Genomic DNA, 23,186 nt, shown 5'->3' on the forward strand with positions numbered 1-23,186 from the left:
AATGGAGTCCCAAACGAAATGGCAATATCAAGAAAACATCTGATACCGTGCCTATACCGAAAAGGTCTGTAAGGCTATCGACTAACGGATATTAGTCCGGAATGTTATCCTTAAAAGCCGTAGAATACGAGAGGACACAGAAGAGGGGATAGACCGTTCATCCTTTGTGAGTGGCCTTAAAGTACCACACGCGTCACTCTATAACCTCGATATTACGTTTAGATGTCGGGCGCTACCTTTGCTATTTGCAGTAGAATTTAATAACACGAGGACGACGACTACGATGCGACTTCGGGATACTGAGTACGTAAACGTAGCGTGAAACGGAACGAGTCACCCGGCTACGACTTTTGACTAAGGGGGCGAAATTCGTCGCACCCCGAGGTCCGGACAACGCATTATTCGCGACCAGTCAGGACGGAATTACGTCGTCCTCTCTGGCTCATTCTGGACGCGATGATTAAATGTTCGGCCGGATTTGGAAATGGGGCCCTGAATGGGCTAGTAATACGAACAGAGGCGGACTTTGGGCACCTACAAATGTCCCGGCTTTGCCCAACTTTACAAATTAATCGGATCTGCTTTACCCTAATATAATATATCCGAATTACCGTCATAACTATGAACAGGTCTGGCCACGGGGGTGGCTAAATACCATGAAAATAGACCTAATTTTAGAGAGTTCGCATTCACATTTACATAAATACGCTATTATTCACGGTGCATCCACACAAACGTAATTTTATTTAACTTTATCATCAAAATAACCGGCGTTTCCACCATAATTACTAAATAACAGTTTACTATACTTTATTTTTTAATTCGTAGGAGTAAAATGAAAACTCACTTTTACATAGTGTAATTTTTCAAAGCTATTTTTTGGCGGGGGTTTTAAAACCACACCGCTAAACCCGAAACTTTCTAGTTGTAGGTCTAGTGTTAGTTCTAGTTTTACACTAGCACTATCACTAGAACTAACACAAGACCTAAAACTAGAATCATTCGGGATTAGCCGTCTTGAGAGACGTGCGGCTAAATCCGAATGTTTCTAGTTCTCGGTCTAGGGTTAGTTCTAGTTTTACACTAGCACTGTCACTAGAACTAACACAAGATCTAGAACTAGAATCATTCGGGATTAGCCGTCTTGAAAGACGTGCGGCTAAATCCGAATGATTCTAGTTCTAGGTCTAGTGTTAGTTCTAATTTTACACTAGCACTGTCACTAGAACTAACACAAGATCTGGAACTAGAATCATTCGGGATTAGCCGTCTTGAAAGACGTGCGGCTAAATCCGAATGATTTTAGTTCTAGGTCTTGTGTTAGTTCTAGTTTTACACTAGCACTGTCACTAAAACAGTCAGCACTGTCACTAGAACCCGATACTTTCTAGATCTAGGGGTAGTGTTGGTTCTAGTTTTACACTAGCACTGTCACTAGAACTAACACAAGATCTAGAACTAGAATCATTCGGGATTAGCCGTCTTGAGAGACGTGCGGCTAAATCCGAATGTTTCTAGTTCTAAGTCTAGTGTTAGTTCTAGTGCTAGTGCTAGTGTAAAACTAGAACTAACACAAGACCTAGACCCAGAATCATTGGGGTTTAGCCGTCTTGAGAGACGTGCGGCTAAATCCGAATGTTTCTTGTTCTAAGTCTAGTGTTAGTTCTAGTGCTAGTGCTAGTGTAAAACTAGAACTAACACAAGACCTAGAACTAGAATCATTTGGGTTTAGCCGTCTTGAGAGACATGCGGCTAAATCCGAATGATTCTAGTTCTAGGTCTTGTGTTAGTTCTAGTGATAGTGTAAAACTAGAACTAACACTTACCCCTAGATCTAGAAAGTATCGTGTTTAGCCGTGCGTCTGAAGACGAGAAAGAGATTCTGTAGAAAAGAGATATGGAGATTAAGAAGACAAGAAAAAGACTGTGCAGAAAAGAGGGAGATTGGAATAGGACTGACTATAGAAGGAAAAAACTGCAGAGTCAAAAAGAACACTTGCAGTAGTAGAAAGCGACTGAATTAATACTGAAAAGAGAAGAAGGATCCTAGTAGTGTTAGAAAAAAGCTGAACAGAGACTGGAAATTGGGGAACGAGACTCTGCAGAAATAAGGGAGAATAGAAAAACAAGATGGACCGAAAAAAGACTGCTAATAAAAGAAATGGGGAGAATAGAGACTGAAATAAGAATGAAGTATTTTGAAATTGTCAGAGAGACGTTATTTGTCCATGTTATCGCGCTTGCCATCTTTTTAGCCACTCTAATCATCTTACCAAAGCTCGCAGGTACATTTTCCAGCTTTTTTCGAGTTTTTATCTGAGTCTGTAAATCGTCAATAATCCGTATCTATCTTTCTTCCGTGACCGGTACAATCTGTTGGTCAGAAAAGAGACTACAAATGGAGACTGCAAAAGAAACTGGTAATGGAAAAAAGGAAATGAACAAAGACTCAGTAAGAATACAGGAGGCTGTGTAGAGACTGAAAATAGAAAAAAAGGAGTAACACAGAGAAACGGAATATTGGAAAGAGACTGTAGAGAGTGATGATAGCAGAAAGGGATTGAATAAAAGGGATGTGGTCAGAAACCTGAAAAGAGTGTAGTAATAGAAGGAAGAGACTAAAAGAGGGGCTGGAAAGACACAAACGATGCTACTAATAGAAAAACAAGACTGAAAAGACATCGAAAAAAGAAAAAATGTGACTTTGCAGAAAGACGGAATGTTGAAGAGGGGCTTTATAGCTAAAAAGTGATTAGAAAGCAATAGGAAAGACTGGAAATAGGTTGATAACATATGCAATATTCTGGAAAGAAAGGAGAAACACTGGATGAATACTGAGAATGGTCAGAAAGGGAGTGGGCAGAAAAAATGGTGGATAGAGACTGATAGCAGATGAAATACACTGGGCAGAAAAGAGTGACAGTGAAAAGAGACGAGATCAGTCAGAGAAAACTGACGAGATCAGTCAGACATTCGAAAAATACTGCTAATAGAAGAAAGAGAGAGGACTAAAAAGAAAGTGATTAGAAAGAGGCATGTAATGGAACAATGAGAAACAATACAAAAAATAACTTTGCAAAGAGATGAGATAATGAAAAGAGACTACAAAAAGAGTACTAAACAGAGAAAGGAAAAACTGGAAAGAGACTGATAATAGACAGAAAGAATGATGACTGATAGCATAAAAAGACTAGGCAAAAAGGGAGGAGATTGGAAAGAATATGATAATACAAGAGACTGAGGAGGAATACTAGAAAGAGTATGATAAATTGATAAAAAGAGACTGGTACCAGATATAAGAATTATCCCTTTCTTTAGGGAGGCTTAAGACATTTAGGAAGATTAATAGAAGAAAAAGGGTAAACATAATCTTAAAACAAAAGACGAAAAGAAGATATTGAGCAAGGAAAAATATTACTAGTAAGAGACTGTAAAGACAAAAAGAGCCGCACATCTCTCAAGACGGCTAAACCAGAATGATTATAGTTCTAGTCTAGTGTTAGTTCTAGTTAACCACTCCTCCGAATTAAAAAATAAAGTATACTTATTTATAAAATATCATTAAAAAATTCTTAGAATCACATCGAAAGCAGCACTATCAACCTAGTTTAGTTCAATTGAAACGATTTTGAAAGTAGTTACAGTGAATAGAAAGCTAAAAACGAAAATATCGCGTCGTAATTGCACATATTTTATTGTAGTAATGTTTTAAAGTGCACATTACCGAGGAAATAAGGTTTCCAGTTTTGCAAAACGAAGCAAAGGGTGTCTTTGAGCTCATAATTAACGAACTTATGCGAATCATGCCATTATCCGCGCGTTAGTTGCTGAAACGGCGAGTTCTCCCTCTGTATCATATTGTAATTTTGCCAGCGCCAGAAAACAAGGCCCATGTTTCATATGAAATAGCCGGAGCAGACGCCCTCAGCTCGGTACGATGCAGCAGTTTTATTACTACCACATGTTTCTCTAGCTCCAGTAATGAAAAGAACTATCGTTTTCATCACCCGGTTTTCGAAACGCCTCGCTAACGACCGCGAGTAATTACGACCACGAACGGGAGCAATTGAAAGTAAATCCAACTGATTGCGTATAAAAGCGCTCCGGCATAACAATTCGTTTACTTCTTCGTGTTTGGACAGAACGGTTCGTTTTTGTTAGCCGCAAAGTTTCTCGCCGTGTTTCATCTCTCGCCGGGCAAGATAAACTAGAAAATAAGAAAGGGGCCGCTACATCTTCTCTCTTACCGACAATCATATCTTGGTCTAAGTTTAGGTCTTGTAAGCAGAGAGGGTCATTAAAACTTTTGGGATCCGAACCCCAGAGTTATTTTACTACCTCAGAACGACCACCAATAAATACTCTAGGGAAAGAAGGATGTTTAATGCAAATATGTGCTAACGTATAAAAAAAAATAAATTGTAACAATTAAGAAATTCTACTAAATTCTCATTAAATTAGCTTTAAAATGATTGTTATTTTATTATTATATCTCAACTCGTTCTTGAGATATCCTTTTTTAAAGTTCTATTGAATAAATTTAAATCAATAAAATATGCAGAGATGAAATGAAACTTAAGAAATCATTTTTCACTAGCTTAATTCTCATTAAATTAGCTTTTATTTGCTTCTTATTTCATCGTTTTAGTTCTTAAAATATCAAAATTGATAATCATTTGCGTTAAATTCTGTTATAAGTAGAAAATTAAAGGTGATAGAGAAAAACGTTTCCCATAAAAATTAATGATAATGAATCAAGATAACATAATTTATAGTCAATGTCACCATAGATATCATTTCTTAGGTTCAAGCCAGGAATTCTTAAAATATCAAAATTGATAATCATCTGCGTTAAATTCGGTTATAAGTAGAAAATTAAAGGTGATAGAGAAAAATGTTTCCCATAAAAATTAATGATAATGAATCAAGATAACATAATTCATAGTCAATGCCACCATAGATATCATCATTTCTTAGGTTCAAGCCAGGAATTCTTAAAATATCAAAATTGATAATCATCTGCGTTAAATTCTGTTATAAATAGAAAATTAAAGGTGATAGAGAAAAACGTTTCCCATAAAAATTAATGATAATGAATCAAGATAACATAATTCATAGTCAATGCCACCATAGATATCATCATTTCTTAGGTTCAAGCCAGGAATTCTTAAAATATCAAAATTGATAATCATCTGCGTTAAATTCTGTTGTAAATAGAAAATTAAAGGTGATAGAAAAAAACGTTTCCCATAAAAATTAATGATAATGAATCAAGATAACATAATTCATAGTTAATGCCACCATAGATATCATCATTTCTTAGGTTCAAGCCAGGAATTCTTAAAATATCAAAATTGATAATCATCTGCGTTAAATTCTGTTATAAATAGAAAATTAAATATGATAGAGAAAACCGTTTCCCATAAAAATTAATGATAATGAGTCAAGATAACATAATCCATAGTCAATGCCACCATAGATATCATCATTTCTTAGGTTCAAGCCAGGAATTCTCAAAACATCAAAATTGACAATCATCTGCGTTAAATTCTGTTATAAGTAGAAAATTAAAGGTGATAGAGAAAAACGTTTCCCATAAAGATTAATGATAATGAGTCAAGATAACATAATCCATAGTCATTACCACCATAGATATCACCATTTCTTAGGTTCAAGCCAGGAATACCTAAAATATCAAAATTGACAATCATCTGCGTTAAATTCTGTTATAAATAGAAAATTAAAGGTGATAGAGAAAAATGTTTCCCATAAAAATTAATGATAATGAGTCAAGATAACATAATTTATAGTCAATGCCACCATAGATATCATCATTTCTTAGGTTCATGCCAGAAATTCTCAAAATATCAAAATTGATAATAATCTGCGTTAAATTCTGTTATAAATAGAAAATTAAAGGTGATAGAGAAAAACGTTTCCCATAAAAATTAATGATAATGAATCAAGATAACATAATTCATAGTCAGTGCCACCATAGATATCATCATTTCTTAGGTTCAAGCCAGGAATACCCAAAAGATCAAAATTGACACTCATCTGTGTTAAATTCTGTTATAAGTAGAAAATTAAAGGTGATAGAGAAAAACGTTTTTCATAAAAATTAATGATAATGAATCAAGATAACATAATCCATAGTCACTACCACCATAGATATCACCATTTCTTAGGTTCAAGCCAGGAATACCTAAAATATCAAAATTGACAATCATCTGCGTTAAATTCTGTTATAAATAGAAAATTAAAGGTGATAGAGAAAAACGTTTCTCATAAGAATTAATGATAATGAGTCAAGATAACATAATCCATAGTCAATGCCACCATAGATATCATCATTTCTTAGGTTCAAGCCAGGAATTCTCAAAACATCAAAATTGACAATCATCTGCGTTAAATTCTGTTATAAGTAGAAAATTAAAGGTGATAGAGAAAAACGTTTCCCATAAAAATTAATGATAATGAATCAAGATAACATAATCCATAGTCATTACCACCATAGATATCACCATTTCTTAGGTTCAAGCCAGGAATACCTAAAATATCAAAATTGACAATCATCTGCGTTAAATTCTGTTATAAATAGAAAATTAAAGGTGATAGAGAAAAACGTTTTTCATAAGAATTAAAGATAATGAGTCAAGATAACATAAACCATAGTCAATGCCACCATAGATATCACCATTTCTTAGGTTCAAGCCAAGAATACCTAAAATATCAAAATTGACAATCATCTGCGTTAAATTCTGTTATAAATAGAAAATTAAAGGTGATAGAGAAAAACGTTTCGCATAAAAATTAATGATAATGAAGCAAGATAACATAATCCATAGTCAATGCCACCATAGATATCATCATTTCTTAGGTTCAAGCCAGGAATTCTCAAAACATCAAAATTGACAATCATCTGCGTTAAATTCTGTTATAAGTAGAAAATTAAAGATGATAGAGAAAAACGTTTCCCATAAAAATTAATGATAATGAGTCAAGATAACATAATCCATAGTCAATGCCACCATAGATATCACCAATTCTTAGGTTCAAGCCAGGAATTCTCAAAATATCAAAATTGACAATCATCTGCGTTAAATTCTGTTATAAGTAAAAAATTAAAGGTGATAGAGAAAAACGTTTCTCATAAAAATTAATGATAATGAGTCAAGATAACATAATCCATAGTCAATGCCACCATAGACATCACCAATTCTTAGGTTCAAGCCAAGAATTCTCAAAATATCAAAATTGACAATCATCTGCATTAAATTCTGTTATAAATAGAAAATTAAAGATGATAGAGAAAAACGTTTCCCATAAAAATTAATGATAATAAGTCAAGATAACATAATCCATAGTCAATGCTACCATAGATATCATCATTTCTTAGGTTCAAGCCAGGAATACCCAAAATATCAAAATTGACACTCATCTGTGTTAAATTCTGTTATAAGTAGAAAATTAAAGGTGATAGAGAAAAATCTTTCCTATAAAAATTAATGATAATGAGTCAAGATAAAATAATTTATAGTCAATGCCACCATAGATATCATCATTTCTTAGGTTCAAGCCAGAAATTCTCAAAATATCAAAATTGATAATAATCTGCATTAAATTCTGTTATAAATAGAAAATTAAAGGTGATAGAGAAAAACGTTTCTCATAAAAATTGAAAATAATGAATCAAGATAACATAATCCATAGTCATTACCACCATAGATATCACCATTTCTTAAGTTTAAGCCAGGAATTCCCAAAATATCAAAATCGCCAGCAAACATCGCCAAAAACTATGAATGAATTAATAGATTGTGTTAAAAGTGCCTTCGACACATTAACTAAAGAAACGTTAGATAACGTATTCTCGACGCTACAAAAGTGCATGGAGTCAACCATGATGAAAACTTTTCAAACGAAAGTTGTAGCAAATTGTATTCTTAACAAAATTGCTCTCAGACGCATAGATATCGAGAAAAATATGAAAATTCATGAATAAAGAAAAGCTTCGCCATGAAAGGACCAGCTGAATTGTGTTTAAATGTGTAAAATTTTCATTCATGTGTGTTTAAATTAAGTTACAAATTGAATAACTAATTTTACAAACACAATAAAGCAGTTTCCATAGTTTTGTATATCATAATTTGAGATAAATTGTAAAGAGAAATGTATACCATAATTCGGAACAACTATGTTAATGAAAACTAAGAAATTTGTAACAATGAAATTTATCGGGTTAGATTTAATAATATATTGAATATTATATTTCTTTATAAATCTAACATAAAAGTTACGATTTTAATTTTCTGACGTGAGCGTAAAAAAGCATCAAGTTTCATCAGTTTTTCTCGTATACAATGAACCCATTAAAACTGTGGTTATGAACCGGAAGTTTTTAATTGCATTGTGTAATGAGGGAGCTAAGGTCTTTAGGGCAGCTCGTCCGTGGTATTATAATGATAGTTCGCTTTCTGTTTTGAGGTAAAACTTATACAAATAGGTATTATACAAATAATTTGTGCAAAATTATTGGTGGAGGAGCCGGTTTAATTAAAATGTTTTATTGAAACATGATTTCAAATTAAGTTATAACTAATTGAAAATTAATTAATATAATACCTGTTAATTGTTTGCTAATTACACAAAATCAGCTTACACATAAGCAAATTTCGTAATTCCGTAAACACAATGCAATTAAGCAAATTTGCTGCATACCCACCCAACTTGTTAAAACATATAATCCAATTTCCGATTTGTATTATTAAATTCCAAGGCTATTCGGAGTAGGTTCGTGATTATTGCAACGAATAATAAAAAATTGTTTCAATTTTAATTTAAATTGAACCAAAATTGCTCAATTAAAGAGGTTCTTTGACTATATTAGAAGCATTAATGAAAATGAAAGCGACCGAGATAGACGAGTGATCAAAAACGGATACAAGTCGCATAAAATAAATAATATTTAATTAAGAGCGAGTAATTCCGGACTAATTGCGCCCTTTGAGGAAGAAAGGGAGGGCGCCTCGACGTGGTGCAGTTTCTCATTTCCGGGACAAATGTTTGCCTTTAATATCCCCTCCGACCTGCGTAATTAATTTTATTACATTATTATTTTAGCTTGTAGTACTCGCCCTTTTGACTATAGTCGCGTCGTCTCGTATTCCCTGCAACTTTAAAATGAAATTGCCCGTGAACGACGACATTTCAACCCACAATATCCTTTCATAACGGTTTCAAACATGGTCGTCTCGTTACACCCATGAACAAAATCGGTTTAATTAACTATCGTTCGAGTATGGTATAGGTTATTAAAAGTAACATATGGTATACGAAGCTATTTTTTTAAATCGTTAATGGTGAAAGCAGTTTTTAATTTCACCAAACACTCTTTTTTTGTAATAATTACAGAGTGAAATTGCAAAACTATCTTTAATTCTATTTTATTAGTAGTATATGATTAAAGGTTTTTGACATTTCGATCTCGTAATTAAGTTTGCTCGAACACACATTCACCAATAAAAAAAAGATACGATCAGAATAAATAATTTCGCGGGACGAATTCGGTAGGAAACAGCTGTCGAGAATCGAATTAGGAATTCGTTTTGGGATGGAACGAAGTCGATTTGGGGCCGATAATTAAATTAAATCGATTTCGAAGCGGGAGAGAGAAAGATAGGATTTGAAGCCCGAAATCAGCTTTGCTTACTTATAAATGAAGAATCCGTTTTGTTGTGTCGTTCGTTCCAGATTAACAGATTTCAAAAAAAAAAATGAATAGATTTCTGCGTTTCTCCTTACTAGAAAAGGATCGGTTGCCGTAATTACCACAGATTTTCTAGATACTTCCTCATAGAGGTGAAAGCAGGTGCTGTACGTGCTTACAATGGATAATGACTTGAATTTTTTCTTAAATCGAGCTAATGTGGTACCATCATTCTCTAGGAAGTAAATGTGCACGATTTATTGTATGTTATAGTAATGGAAACCAGGAACATATTATCACAATAAAAGCGTTTTTTGTCATAAAGTTTAGTAATAAAGTAACTTTGTACGTTTATAAAGGAGATTTAATATCAAAAGGAATGAAGATATAAAATATAAAATCGAATGAAAACTATTAAAATACGTCAATGAATGTTATGATGTAACAAAATCTTCACTTCCTTGCAAAAAATCTTTCTAATTCTTAATGAAAGAACTTCTATGTCTTTTCTTCCAGCCAGATTTACTATGGTTTAAGAGAGATTGGTTAATCGAGCTCTGCTAAAGATTTTTTTAAATTTAGACCTAGAAACTTAGTAGGCATAAATTAGGTTTTACAATCTATATCGATTCTGATAAGCAAAACTGTCCTTACCTAGCAACCCTATTGACCTTTCCTAAAGTGACATTATAAAAGAAAACTAATTCTTCCTTAACATTCCTTCACGATTTAGGTGCAATTACAAAAGAAAACTAACATTACATAACATTCCTTATCAGGATGATTGACATCGGTAAACAAAACTAACCTTACCTAACATTCCTTACCAGAAGGTCATTTACTTTAGTAAACAGAACTGACCTAAGAGCTAACTTTAAACAATTAAGACAAATTATAAAAATTCAAACACTTGCCTTGGCTTTATTTATGAAGATATAGAAATTATTTATATCTTAAAAGAAAGCTTGAAATTTCTATTTTAGGGTGGTGTATAAAAATTAATATGTTAATAATCAAAAAGTATCCGAAATTGTTTAAAATCAAAAACTCTAAAATTTGTGTTATTTTGAAATAATTAAGAAAATTGATAAAAATTCAAACAATTCCCTTGACTTTATTTATTGAGATATAGAAATGATTTATATCTTAAAAGAAAGGTTGAAATCTCTATTTATATCTTAAAAGAAAGCTTGAAATCTCTATTTTAAGATGGTGTATAAAAATTAATATGTTAATAATCAAAAAGTATCTGAAAAAGTTTAAAATCAAAAACTCTAAAATTTGTGTTAATTTGAAATAATTAAGACAATTGATAAAAATTCAAACAATTGCTTTGACTTTATTTATGAAGATATAGAAATGATTTATATCTTAAAAGAAAGCTTGAAATCTCTATTTTAAGATGGTGTATAAAAATTAATATGTTAATAATCAAAAAGTATCGGATATTGTTTAAAATCAAAATCTCTAAAATTTGTGTTAATTTGAAATAATTAAGAAAATGTCTAAAAATTCAAACAATTGCCTTGACTTTATTTATAAAGATATAGAAATTATTTATATCTTAAAAGACAGCTTGAAATCTCTATTTTAAGATGGTGTATAAAAATTAATATGTTAATAATCAAAAAGTATCCGAAATTGTTTAAAATCAAAAACTCTAAAATTAGTGTTAATTTGAAATAATTAAGAAAATTTCTAAAAATTCAAACAATTGCTTTGACTTTATTTATGAAGATATAGAAATGATTTATATCTTAAAAGAAAGTTTGAAATCTCTATTTTAAGATGGTGTATAAAAATTAATATGTTAATAATCAAAAAGTATCCGAAATTGTTTAAAATCAAAAACTCTAAAATTTGTGTTAATTTGAAATAATTAAGAAAATTGATAAAAATTTAAACAATTGCCTTGACTTTATTTATAAAGATATAGAAATGATTTATATCTTAAGAGAAAGCTTGAAATCTCTATTTTAAGATGGTGTATAAAAATTAATATGTTAATAATCAAAAAGTATCCGAAATTGTTTAAAATCAAAAACTCTAAAATTTGTGTTAATTTGAAATAATTAAGAAAATTTCTAAAAATTCAAACAATTTTTTTGACTTTATTTATGGAGATGTAGAATTGATTTATACCTTAAAAGAAAGTTTGAAATCTCTATTTTAAGATGGTCTATAAAAATTAATATGTTAATAATCAAAAAGTATCCGAAATTGTTTAAAATCAAAAACTCTAAAATTTGTGTTAATTTGAAATAATTAAGACAATTGATAAAAATTCAAACAATTGCTTTGACTTTATTTATGAAGATATAGAAATGATTTATATCTTAAAAGAAAGCTTGAAATCTCTATTTTAAGATGGTGTATAAAAATTAATATGTTAATAATCAAAAAGTATCCGAAATTGTTTAAAATCAAAAACTCTAAAATTTGTGTTATTTTGAAATAATTAAGAAAATTGATAAAAATTCAAACAATTGCCTTGACTTTATTTATAAAGATATAGAAATTATTTATATCTTAAAAGAAAGCTTGAAATCTCTATTTTAAGATGGAGTATAAAAATTAATATGTTAATAATCAAAAAGTATCCGAAATTGTTTAAAATCAAAAACTATAAAATTTGTGTTAATTTGAAATAATTAAGAAAATTGATAAAAATTCAAACAATTGCCTTGACTTTATTTATAAAGATATAGAAATTATTTATATCTTAAAAGAAAGGTTGAAATCTTTATTTTAAAATGGTGTATAAAAATTAATATGTTAATAATCAAAAAGTATCCGAAATTGTTTAAAATCAAAAACTCTAAAATTTGTGTTATTTTGCAACAATTAAGAAAATTTCTAAAAATTCAAATAATTGCCTTGAGTTTATTTATCAAGATATAGAAATGATTTATATCTTAAATTAAAGCTTGCAATCTCTATTTTAAGATGATGTATAAAAATTAATATGTTAATAATCAAAAAGTATCCGAAATTGTTTAAAATCAAAAACTCTAAAATTTGTGTTAATTTGAAATAATTAAGAAAATTGATAAAAATTCAAACAATTGCCTTGACTTTATTTATGAAGATATAGAAATGATTTATATCTTAAAAGAAAGCTTGAAATCTCTATTTTAAGATGGCGTATAAAAATTAATATGTTAATAATCAAAAAGTATCCGAAATTGTTTAAAATCAAAAACTCTAAAATTTGTGTTAATTTGAAATAATTAAGAAAATTGATAAAAATTTAAACAATTGCCTTAACTTTATTTATGAAGATATAGAAATTATTTATATCTTAAAAGAAAGCTTGAAATCTCTATTTTAAGATTGTGTATAAAAATTAATATGTTAATAATCAAAAAGTATCCGAAATTGTTTAAAATCAAAAACTCAAAAATTTGTGTGAATTTGAAATAATTAAGAAAATTGATAAAAATTCAAACAATTGCCTTGACTTTATTTATAAAGATATAGAAATTATTTATATCTTAAATTAAAGCTTGAAATCTCTATTTTAAGATGGTGTATAAAAATTAATATGTTAATAATCAAAAAATATCCGAAATTGTTTAAAATCAAAAATTCTAAAATTTGTGTTAATTTGAAATAATTAAGAAAATTGATAAAAATTCAAACAATTGCCTTGACTTTATTTATGAAGATATAGAAATTATTTATATCTTAAATTAAAGCTTGAAATCTCTATTTTAAGATGGTGTATAAAAATTAATATGTTAATAATCAAAAAATATCCGAAATTGTTTAAAATCAAAAATTCTAAAATTTGTGTTAATTTGAAATAATTAAGAAAATTGATAAAAATTCAAACAATTGCCTTGACTTTATTTATGAAGATATAGAAATGATTTATATCTTAAAAGAAAGCTTGAAATCTCTATTTTAAGATGGTGTATAAAAATTAATATGTTAATAATCAAAAAGTATCCGAAATTGTTTAAAATCAGAAATTCTAAAATTTGTGTTAATTTGAAATAATTAAGAAAATTTGATAAAAATTCAAACAATTGCCTTGACTTTATTTATGAAGATATAGAAATGATTTATATCTTAAAAGAAAGCTTGAAATCTCTATTTTAAGATGGTGTATAAAAATTAATATGTTAATAATCAAAAAGTATTCGAAATTGTTTAAAATCAAAAACTCTAAAATTTGTGTTATTTTGAAATAATTAAGAAAATTTCTAAAAATTTAAACAATTGCCTTGACTTTATTTATGAAGATATAGAAATGATTTATATCTTAAAATAAAGCTTGAAATCTCTATTTTAAAATGATATATAAAAATCTATATGTTGATAACCAAGAAATATTCGAAATAGTCTAAAATCAAAAGCCTTGCGTTTAATATAAACCAGGATTTGTTCGAAATGTTAGCAATAAAAGAATATAGTCCAATGTTTTTAATAAAATGACCAAACAGCGTCAGAAATAGTAAAAAATACAAGAAGAAATATCGTTGTAGCGTCTGAAAATATAACACAATAAAAATGCACGGTAAGCAAAAGGAGAAAAACTTCTCTTTTATCCCTTTTACGGTGGAATCGTAAAAAACCTTTAAACGGAAGATTACTTTCCTGTTTTCCGCGCTCCCTATTTGCTAACAAACTTCGGAGCAAACTTCTTTTTTTCGCCCTTTCGTACGCAGCAAATTTATTCGCGAAATATCATTAATAGCGGCGCCGACGAACGAACGAACTTGTCCGAGTTCTTGCGATGAGCACTCTCGTAACGAAGTTTCATCATTAATAAGCGTTTCGCTTCAGGTATCGACCCATCTCCTTTCGTTTTTTGAAAGTATAAGGGTGAAAAACTCTTGGACGTGCAAAAGAAGTTCCTCCCTTCGCGTTTAGCCGTCTTCTATATGCCCCTCCTAATCAGATAATAGCCGGATTTGCAAGGGGTTGCCTTTTTTGAATGACAACCTACTAGAGATTACTCGTTGCTTTCCCCAGGCAAGATTTAACACGTTTATGTCACTAAAAAAAATTTTAAATTTAATTTTAACTATTTTTTGTTTAATTTGAAAATGGAGTGATTGAAACGGAAAATCTTTTTGGGTAAAGATACGAGAACTAGAATGTTGACATCAAGGTAGGAGTAAGTTACACGTCTCCCGTCGTCCGCATTGGAAACTATTGTTATGTTTCCTTTCAAAGCTGCAGAAGTAGACGAGGCCCGAGCTTGGATTTTGAACAAATACAGATTTTAGAGAACAATAATTCAACCTCAACAATGGACGTCACTGTCTGGTGGTGTTAGGAATCCGAATTAACATGCACACAATTGTTCTTAGACTCTGAAATATTTTGACAATTTCATTTTCGCTGTCGAAGTATACGTTTTCGCCCATATCTATTCAGTTCCTCCTCAAACCCCAAACTTCACTTACCCCATTCACGTAATCCGACGGCACCAACCGACGCAGGCAGTTAATTAAATTGTATACGATTCCAGTTACTACGTTATGATGCTGCATTATTCGGGTTAAATTAAATTCTGGGTATCTGGCGGCCTCGCGGCAAAAACAGAAATTGAGCCCGACGGTTAATCTTCGCGTTGATTATTGCACCCTCGTATAATTCGCATGCAAATGTTGGCCAATGTTGGTTCTCCTAGTAACCGCGAGGCAACGGACGTTTAATTAATATTTCGTGCACTTTGGTTACACTATTATTATTAAATATAAGATTATCCCACAAACATTTCAAATTAATTCAAATCGATAACTTTTATTAAAAAATTTGTATGATCGATAATGAATAAGGAACCAAATTTGGTGAATTTATTTTGAATTAACCAACATGTCGAATGGTGAAATCCATTTTTTGATGTCTCAATTAATAATAATAATAATCGCCTTTATTCTCCAATAAAATAATTGTTATTATAATACAACCTCCTATGTATGTATGTAGTTTCATGTGAGGTTGGTTAAACCACAGGTGGTATAACCAAAGCACTTGGGCCCCAACGATCCCTTTGTACATCCTCACGGTTTACTTCGGCCATGTGTAGGTCTATTTGGAGGAGTGAAAGATGTTCGAAGATGGCATCCGATCAGGCTGATACCGCTTCTCGCCTCGCCTTCAGCCGGGCTGGTACTCCAACGCCCAGCAATTTGAAGACGACCCCCAAGCCGGGCTGGTACTCCAACGCCCAGAAACTTGGGTGCATGGCTGAGTACCGCTCAAAGAGCGCAGACGCGCTTTCAACCCGTTTTTACGTTCACAACCTCCAACTACACATGTATCTGACGACAACCAGAGATGTTAGACTGGTTGCCGGGACCGACGGCTTAACGTCCCCTCCGAAGGACGGGGAGGCGACTCGGCGTGTATTCACTGGGAATCGAACCCAGGACACAACCTCCTATCAAATAACTAAATACTTAATTATTAGAGAACCTCAAGGTGCAGTTCAGATGAGTGCCAATGACACTCCCTGTTCTTACACTTACAAAAAAATGAAGTATATTAAAAAGAAAATGAACAGAAACTAAAAGTAACAGTGGAAATAATGGCCTAAAACTATTACTAAAAACCTTCGACATGTCCTACCAATGGGCTGCGGAAGACATTATAAGCACTGATACTGTGCTATCAATGCCGTCAGATTTGGCGGTATCACTATCAGTGATTAATGCTCGATACCAGATTGTACTGCCTGAGCGGCAGTCCTGGATCGAAAATGAAAATTGTCTGGTTCGGGCAGACATTTGCTTGTACACAGATGGATCAAAAACGCCTGAAGGAGTATACTGCCAGACACCTCGAATTAAGCAAGCCTACAGCCTGGGTACATACTGTACTCTATTCCAGGCGGAAGTATTTGCTATTGACATGGGTGCTAAAAATCCTTCTTGAAAGAGGGGTGAAGAACATGCCAGTACGAATTTTCTCAAACAGTCAAGCCGCTCTCCAGGCGCTGCAAGCCGTGAAAACGGTGTCGGCTCTGGTTAATGATTGTAAGAGAACATTAAACACACTGAGTTGTGATAACAGAGTCTCTCTGATCTGGGTCCCGGGTCACTCTGGGGTTGCTGGCAATGAAGCGGCAGATAAACTAGCACGAGATGGCAGCACTGAAGCGTTTGTGGGGCCGGAACCAGCAGTTGGTGTATCATTTGCGATGGCCAAATATAGGATTGGACTGTGGGCTGAAGAGAGACTTCGCCTACTGTGGACCAGTTCTCCTGGAATGAGACCCGGGAATATTTTAGGACTTGCCCGTAGTAGCATAAAAATTCTAATGGGTGTTTTTACTGAGCACTGCCGATTAAAAGCATACCTCAACTTGTTGGGTTTAGCCGACGATGTTGAATGCCGACTATGTGCGGAGGAAGCAGAGACGGTTGAGCATGTTTTATGCCACTGCCCTGCCGTTAACCGTATCAGATTCTCGATTTTTGGGTCGCAGTTTATCTCCTCAAAAGATCTGAATCGTTAAGAGCATTGGACTGCACGGTGAAATTTGATAACGATATCTATCGGGGTACAATAGATCCTTAGGGTCGCGGTGCAAGGTTGGTTGGTCCGCCTACCCGATATGTATACCTACTTAAGCCTACTTAATTCCGCAAGAAAAGAAAAAATTTCGTATCAATTCCATAACATCATAACAATTCAATTCAAAAAGGACTCATTGCAAGGGAAATCCACGCCATAAAGTAGCTTAATTATTGCTCATTCAAAAGCAAGAGGAAAACAGCACGTTTAAACGCCAGTACACCCTTAGTTTTAATTTCTACTGGTTATTATATTTAAAGTAAATGTTATAGCTAAAAGATCTCTCAAACAAAGCTGTCCTATGGGCTCTGGAGGAGCTATCAAGTTTCTATTTCTAATGTTAATAAAGTGAATATCACCCCTAAACCTCACTTTCTTGAATAGATAACACGGTTCTCCTGTTCGCAATAACAGATGGAAGAGAATCAGAGAGCTCAGAATACAACGATTTTTAATGTTAAGCCAGTTCAAAACCAATAATTTATGTGAGATTCTATCAAATTTTCGAATGCCAAATATATACCTCATACAAGTGTTCTGAACCCCCTAAACTCTGCGCAAACAATGACCATAGACAGGCGAGCAATAATTGAACCAAGACAACACCATACTTTCATACAGCACAGTTTTAAGCTTCACACTGAAATTGGAGGCATAAGGGTAAAGCAACTTCAGATTACAAAAAGCAGTTCCAATTTTTTTCGAAATATGAGCGCGATACCTAAAACTGTTATCGATAAGAAGTCCCAAATTCCTCGCTGACGAAGTAACCAGTATGCGCGATCCACCAATAGTTATATACAGCGATTCGTTCAACAATTCTACTTTTCAACGCGGTATAAATACAAAGTAATAACGGCCCCAATATAAAGCCCTGCGGCACACCCGTCTCCAGCAGCAAGGGTGCAGATATACAATTCGGTAATTTAACTGACTGTAAACGATTTTCTATAAATTTCACAAACGAAATATCACAGCTAGTATGGTGTAAAATAGATAATAAAATACCGTGATGGACCATATCAAAAGCTTTACTAAAATCAAGAAGTACAAGTGCAGTACATTATACACATTATACACAGTATTGATATCTTTAGCACATATTATATCATCAGTTATCTTCAACAAAGCAGTAGAGCAGCTGCGGCCTGATACAAACCCAGATTGACTATCAGGAAGAATGTTATTTACATTAAGGTACTGCCTTAGCTGAAAATTAACGATTTTCTCCAACACCTTGCTTATGGTCGGCAATATACTGATGGGACGCAAATCTTTGTACTCAGTTGGCGAATTTATTTTGGGGCGCCGATTTCCAAGCATTAGGAAAGTAGTTTGCTCGAATGCATTCATTTACAATATGTGTAATGTGGCGCAGAAACTGAGGAACAACTAACTTTAACATATTTATACTGATACCGTCCGCTCCAGAAGACTTACTCTTAATTTCCGTTAATAATCGCATGATCGTATCCTCATCCGCACCAGTTAATCGAAAGGAAGGATTCAGGTTATTAGTAGAATAAGTAGGCTGAGGAATATCATTCACAAAGGCCTGATTTATTAAATCAGCGTCTGCTATATGAGCAGGAACCCCATGATCTTATTGGGAACAACATTCTTTTAGCGGAGTCTTTTAAGCGGTTTCCATAGAGCACTAGAACTAGAATTTCGGCTCAACTGCTCAAAGCTCAAAGTACGCCTTCTTTTCATTACGCACCGCTAATGTTGTAAAATTACGCAGCTTTTTATTGTACTTAGATTTCTGGTTTATTATAGTAAGTACTTTATAGTAATTAGATTTTGAGAAAATATTATTCAAACGTAATCATTAAAATATGTCGCAGTTAACCTTTTGCAAGGTTAAATCCAAACATTTTCGCTAAATTATTAGTAACATTGATGTAACATTGATTGTTCGTCCCTGGCCGAAGCTGTACAACTGCTTTATTACATGTTACGGATGACCTTATAAGAGCAAAAGATGACAATGATCTCAGCATATTGGTTCTTTTGGACTTTAGCAAAGCGTTTGATAATGTCAACCATTGTGTATTGTTGGCAGTCCTTCGACATTTTGGTTGTGATGAGTCGTTTATTGAGATGACGTATTGCTATTTAACCAATCGTAGGCAATGTGTGAAATTGAATGGTGAATATTCTGGTTTTTCAGATGTGATGAGTGGTGTTCCCCATGGTATTAGGACCATTACTTTTTTGTATCTATACATTCTTGCCACCCGAGTGTTATAAATTTTCTGATATCAATACGCCGATAATACTCAAGTATACCTTAGTTTTCCTAGAGACCAGTTAGGCACAGTAGTAGCTAGTAAAGGGTCTTTCACTAAGCGCTTCCTATTTTAAAAGTTAAATAAAACAAAGTGTGTGTGAGATATCATCGAAATTTTTTATTCGGTTGAAAGGCCTATCGATGCCATTATATGTGGAATAAAACATCGGGCAAATGACCGCCGCGGCTTCGCTGGGTGGCGCGCATCCGAGATGTCCAATTTTCCATGACTCTGGCGCATAAATCAGGCTGAATTTGACCGATGACCTGGATTATGTTGGCTTGGAGGGCCGCTGTTGTTTGTGGCTTATTCGCATAGACCTGCGACTTAAGAAAACCCCACAAGAAAAAATCTAAGGGGGTCAAATCGCACGATCTCGGTGGCCAGTTCACGTCCCCTCCACGTGATATGACCCTTCTCTGAAATTGTTCGTGCAGAACGTCCAATGTGGCATGAGCTGTGTGGCACGTAGCGCCATCCTTTGAAACCACATGTTATTGATGTCCATATCACCCAATGCAGGCCAAAAGGAGTTCGTAATCATCGCCCTATAGCGTTCGCCGTTGACGGTGATGGCTTGGCCAACGTCGTTCTGAAAGAAATATGGACCGATGACGCCGCCAGCCCAAAATCCACACCAAACAGTGACTTTTTCTGGATGCATTGAACGCTCCTGGATCTCATGAGGATTGGTATTGTCCCAAATTCGGCAATTTTGTTTATTGACGTACCCATTCATGCAGAAATGGGCCTCATCGCTGAAGATGACTTTTTTGTGAAAATTAGAGTCAGTTTCCAACTGCTCCAGCGCCCATTCAGCGAACACACGTCGTTGTCTATGGTCGTTTACCTTCAACTCCTGGGTCAGTTGAATTTTGTATGGGTGCAGGCCCATGTCACGACGCATAATTCGCCAAGTTGTGGTCTGCGAAAGGCCGAGTTGTTGTGAGCGACGCGAAATCGACTGCCTTGGATTCTCCTGCACACTCTCACGGACAGCGCTGATGTTTTCGGCAGATCTTGCGTTTCGTCGTCGTACAGGTGTTGGTTCCTTATTTACTGAACCACTAGCCTCAAATTTATTCACCACACTGCGAATAGTCCTCTCGGTAGGACGATTATGACGACCGTAAAATGGGCGAAGCGCGCGGAACGTTGCACGAACAGAACAGTTATTTTGATAAAACAATTTTATTATTTGCACGTGTTGTTGAACGCTATATTTGTCCATAATGATTTGGCAAAACAGACTGAATAAATCACAGCCAATCTGACAGATGTAGGTTCAGTAATATGGCTGCTACCAACTGCCAAAGTTCAGAAGTCCTTAATGAAAGACCCTTTATTAACGATACCGCAATTATATTTCTAAAATAATTGGTATAGCTTATCAAAATTTAAAATTGTTGTACTGTTTTAAAGACATTTTTAGTGTCAAATTGAAAACAACAAGGAATTGCAGTTCTTAACATTGTTTCACAGAGTAATAGTTACCGGCAATCATCCATATTTGTCCCGTAAGGTGACATATAGAAGCGACATTCATAATATTAACATTCGTAGAAAAAGTCTCATCACATTGCCTGCCCATAATACAGCTTTATTTAGATCGTTTACATATAATATATATTCCAGGTACAGTCATGTTCACACACACAGTACAGTCATGCTCGGCTGGCTAAACGGGTTGAGCCGCGAGCTTCGTGTGCGCTCGGCTCAGCTCGTTTAGCCAGTTTAGCCAGCGGCATGTCGGATCTCACAACAGCGCTTGACCTTGAGTGTGCATTTCCCGTGAACATGACTGTACAACTCTCTCCCTCAAGATGTTAAGAATGAAAATATTAAAAGGTTTAAGGGTGTCCTATCTAGATATATTTTTAACAACAATGCGAGGTGATAGTGACTTTTCTTTCTTATCGTTCGGTCAAATGTTTAATTTCGGTTTTTTTTTGTATTTTATTATGCTTTTGTTTGTTTGCGGATTGTTAGGATAGGTAGAATAGGCATTCAAATGTGTTTGTGTTCTAACATGATTTAAGGGTCCGGTTTAAAATCAGGGAATTCATATTGAGTTTCTCCAAATACATAACTGTACTGTAACTACTATTAATATGTTATTTGTTGTGTAATACGTTATGTTGGGTATAAAGACGTTTATTATTACTTTTTGTAACCCTAAATTCAAAAATTGTTACCATCCTTATGGATAATGATTAAAGTACTAAATGAATGTATTATAAGAGATAATACATAGAATACGAAATTGGTGCAAATACGAATTGGTGAATGTTTATGTGGTGTTGTATACTGAAGCTCCCTTTTAATGCAAATTTCTAGTAAACGTACACGTTCCGATATGAGCCCTCGTGGTAATTTGAACGTCTTTGGCGAATTAATTACCGAAGGGTTCGCATGTTCCGGTACAAACGGTACGGTTGAATGCAAAATAGATTGGTGCATTGTCGATGTAAAAAGGACAAGACCGCGAGACTCGGAATGAAGTCAAACCGATTTGGTGGGTTTTATCGAATATTCAAGTTGATGGGGGTACGATTTTACTTTTAAATTTACTTTCAATTGAATGGAGGGGATTATATTATTATTCATTGGGAAGCTGTGGGTAGGAAAAATATTACCGGCGGGACGCCCAATAACAATTCCGGTTGATATTTATTACGGTCGCGGGCGCGCCAATTTATCGGGTACGCAGTTTAAAATATCAATCGGGCATTCCTCCTCACGTAGCAGTTTTAAGATCGGCCCGAGGCCCTGTCAATTCTAATACTTCTCGACGATGGGATAAAGAAGTGGGAAGGGCGGGTATCGAAGGGGAAAAATCGGGGTATATATCACCGAGGCCCCATCGGGAAAGGCTTTATTTTTATTTCGGGATCGTTTCTCTAGCTGTCACGATCGGGATAAAATAATATTAAACGTGAGGAAAACAGGAAAATATCTTACCGGGTGTATTTTTTTTTTTTTTGATGTCTCCGCCAATTTTGGTGTTACATCTCGTCAAACGTTCAACTTCACATCGCCTAATGGCCGTTAGGGAGGGTGTTTGCTATCGCTGACTTCTTCGAAGCCACTAACGATGTCTTTCATTTGCAGGTCTCCTTCGCGGAAGTCTTAATTTGCTATCATCGCGCCATCTGCGGGTAGAATGCTCGTTAGCTAGCGCCAACTCGAAGCAACACGAAGTAAGGAAAAGAGATACGAAAAGCAAGATGCGTCTGGTTTGGGCGAGTTTCGTTATTGGTAAGTGCCCCTGTCCGCCTGAATGTTTGTATTTATGGTTACTTTCAAAGTAAAATTAATGGGGGGAGGTGGAGCGCAAGAAACGAGTTGCGATGAGACAGATTTTCAGTCTCAAGTATTTGTGGGTATAGGGACGAGGAAGAGTTGTCTCCGGGGGGTCGTTTACAGCCGGGGGGACACCGATAAAAAGTCGATAAACGCTCAATACGGGATTTTAGCATAGCGCCCTCAAGCAACGAAGACAAAGCGGAGTTTTATATTCGCGCTGGCGGTTTTACGACGCTCAATAAAATCGAGATTCCACCGGCGAGGCCCCCTCAAACCAGGGCCGCGGACTCGAACCGGAGTGGCTTTATTAAAATTCACCCAGTTGATGATATTCGAGGATGTGG

General features: G+C 34.0%; 1 protein-coding gene across 3 annotated transcripts in view; it reads left to right on the plus strand.

Annotated features, from left to right (window-relative positions):
- Nucleotides 1-23,186, plus strand: part of LOC111416731 (uncharacterized) — a 129,154-nt gene that overhangs the window by 73,371 nt on the left and 32,597 nt on the right. For all 3 annotated transcript variants that reach the window (XM_071199726.1, XM_071199727.1, XM_071199728.1), the window contains one exon: nucleotides 22,648-22,794. In XM_071199726.1, the coding sequence (XP_071055827.1) occupies nucleotides 22,764-22,794 (31 nt within the window). In that variant the 5' untranslated portion in view covers nucleotides 22,648-22,763. The remainder of the gene's footprint in view (nucleotides 1-22,647; nucleotides 22,795-23,186) is intronic.

This window comes from Onthophagus taurus, chromosome 11 (assembly GCF_036711975.1).
Source record: "Onthophagus taurus isolate NC chromosome 11, IU_Otau_3.0, whole genome shotgun sequence".
Taxonomy (NCBI): Eukaryota; Metazoa; Arthropoda; class Insecta; order Coleoptera; family Scarabaeidae; genus Onthophagus; species Onthophagus taurus.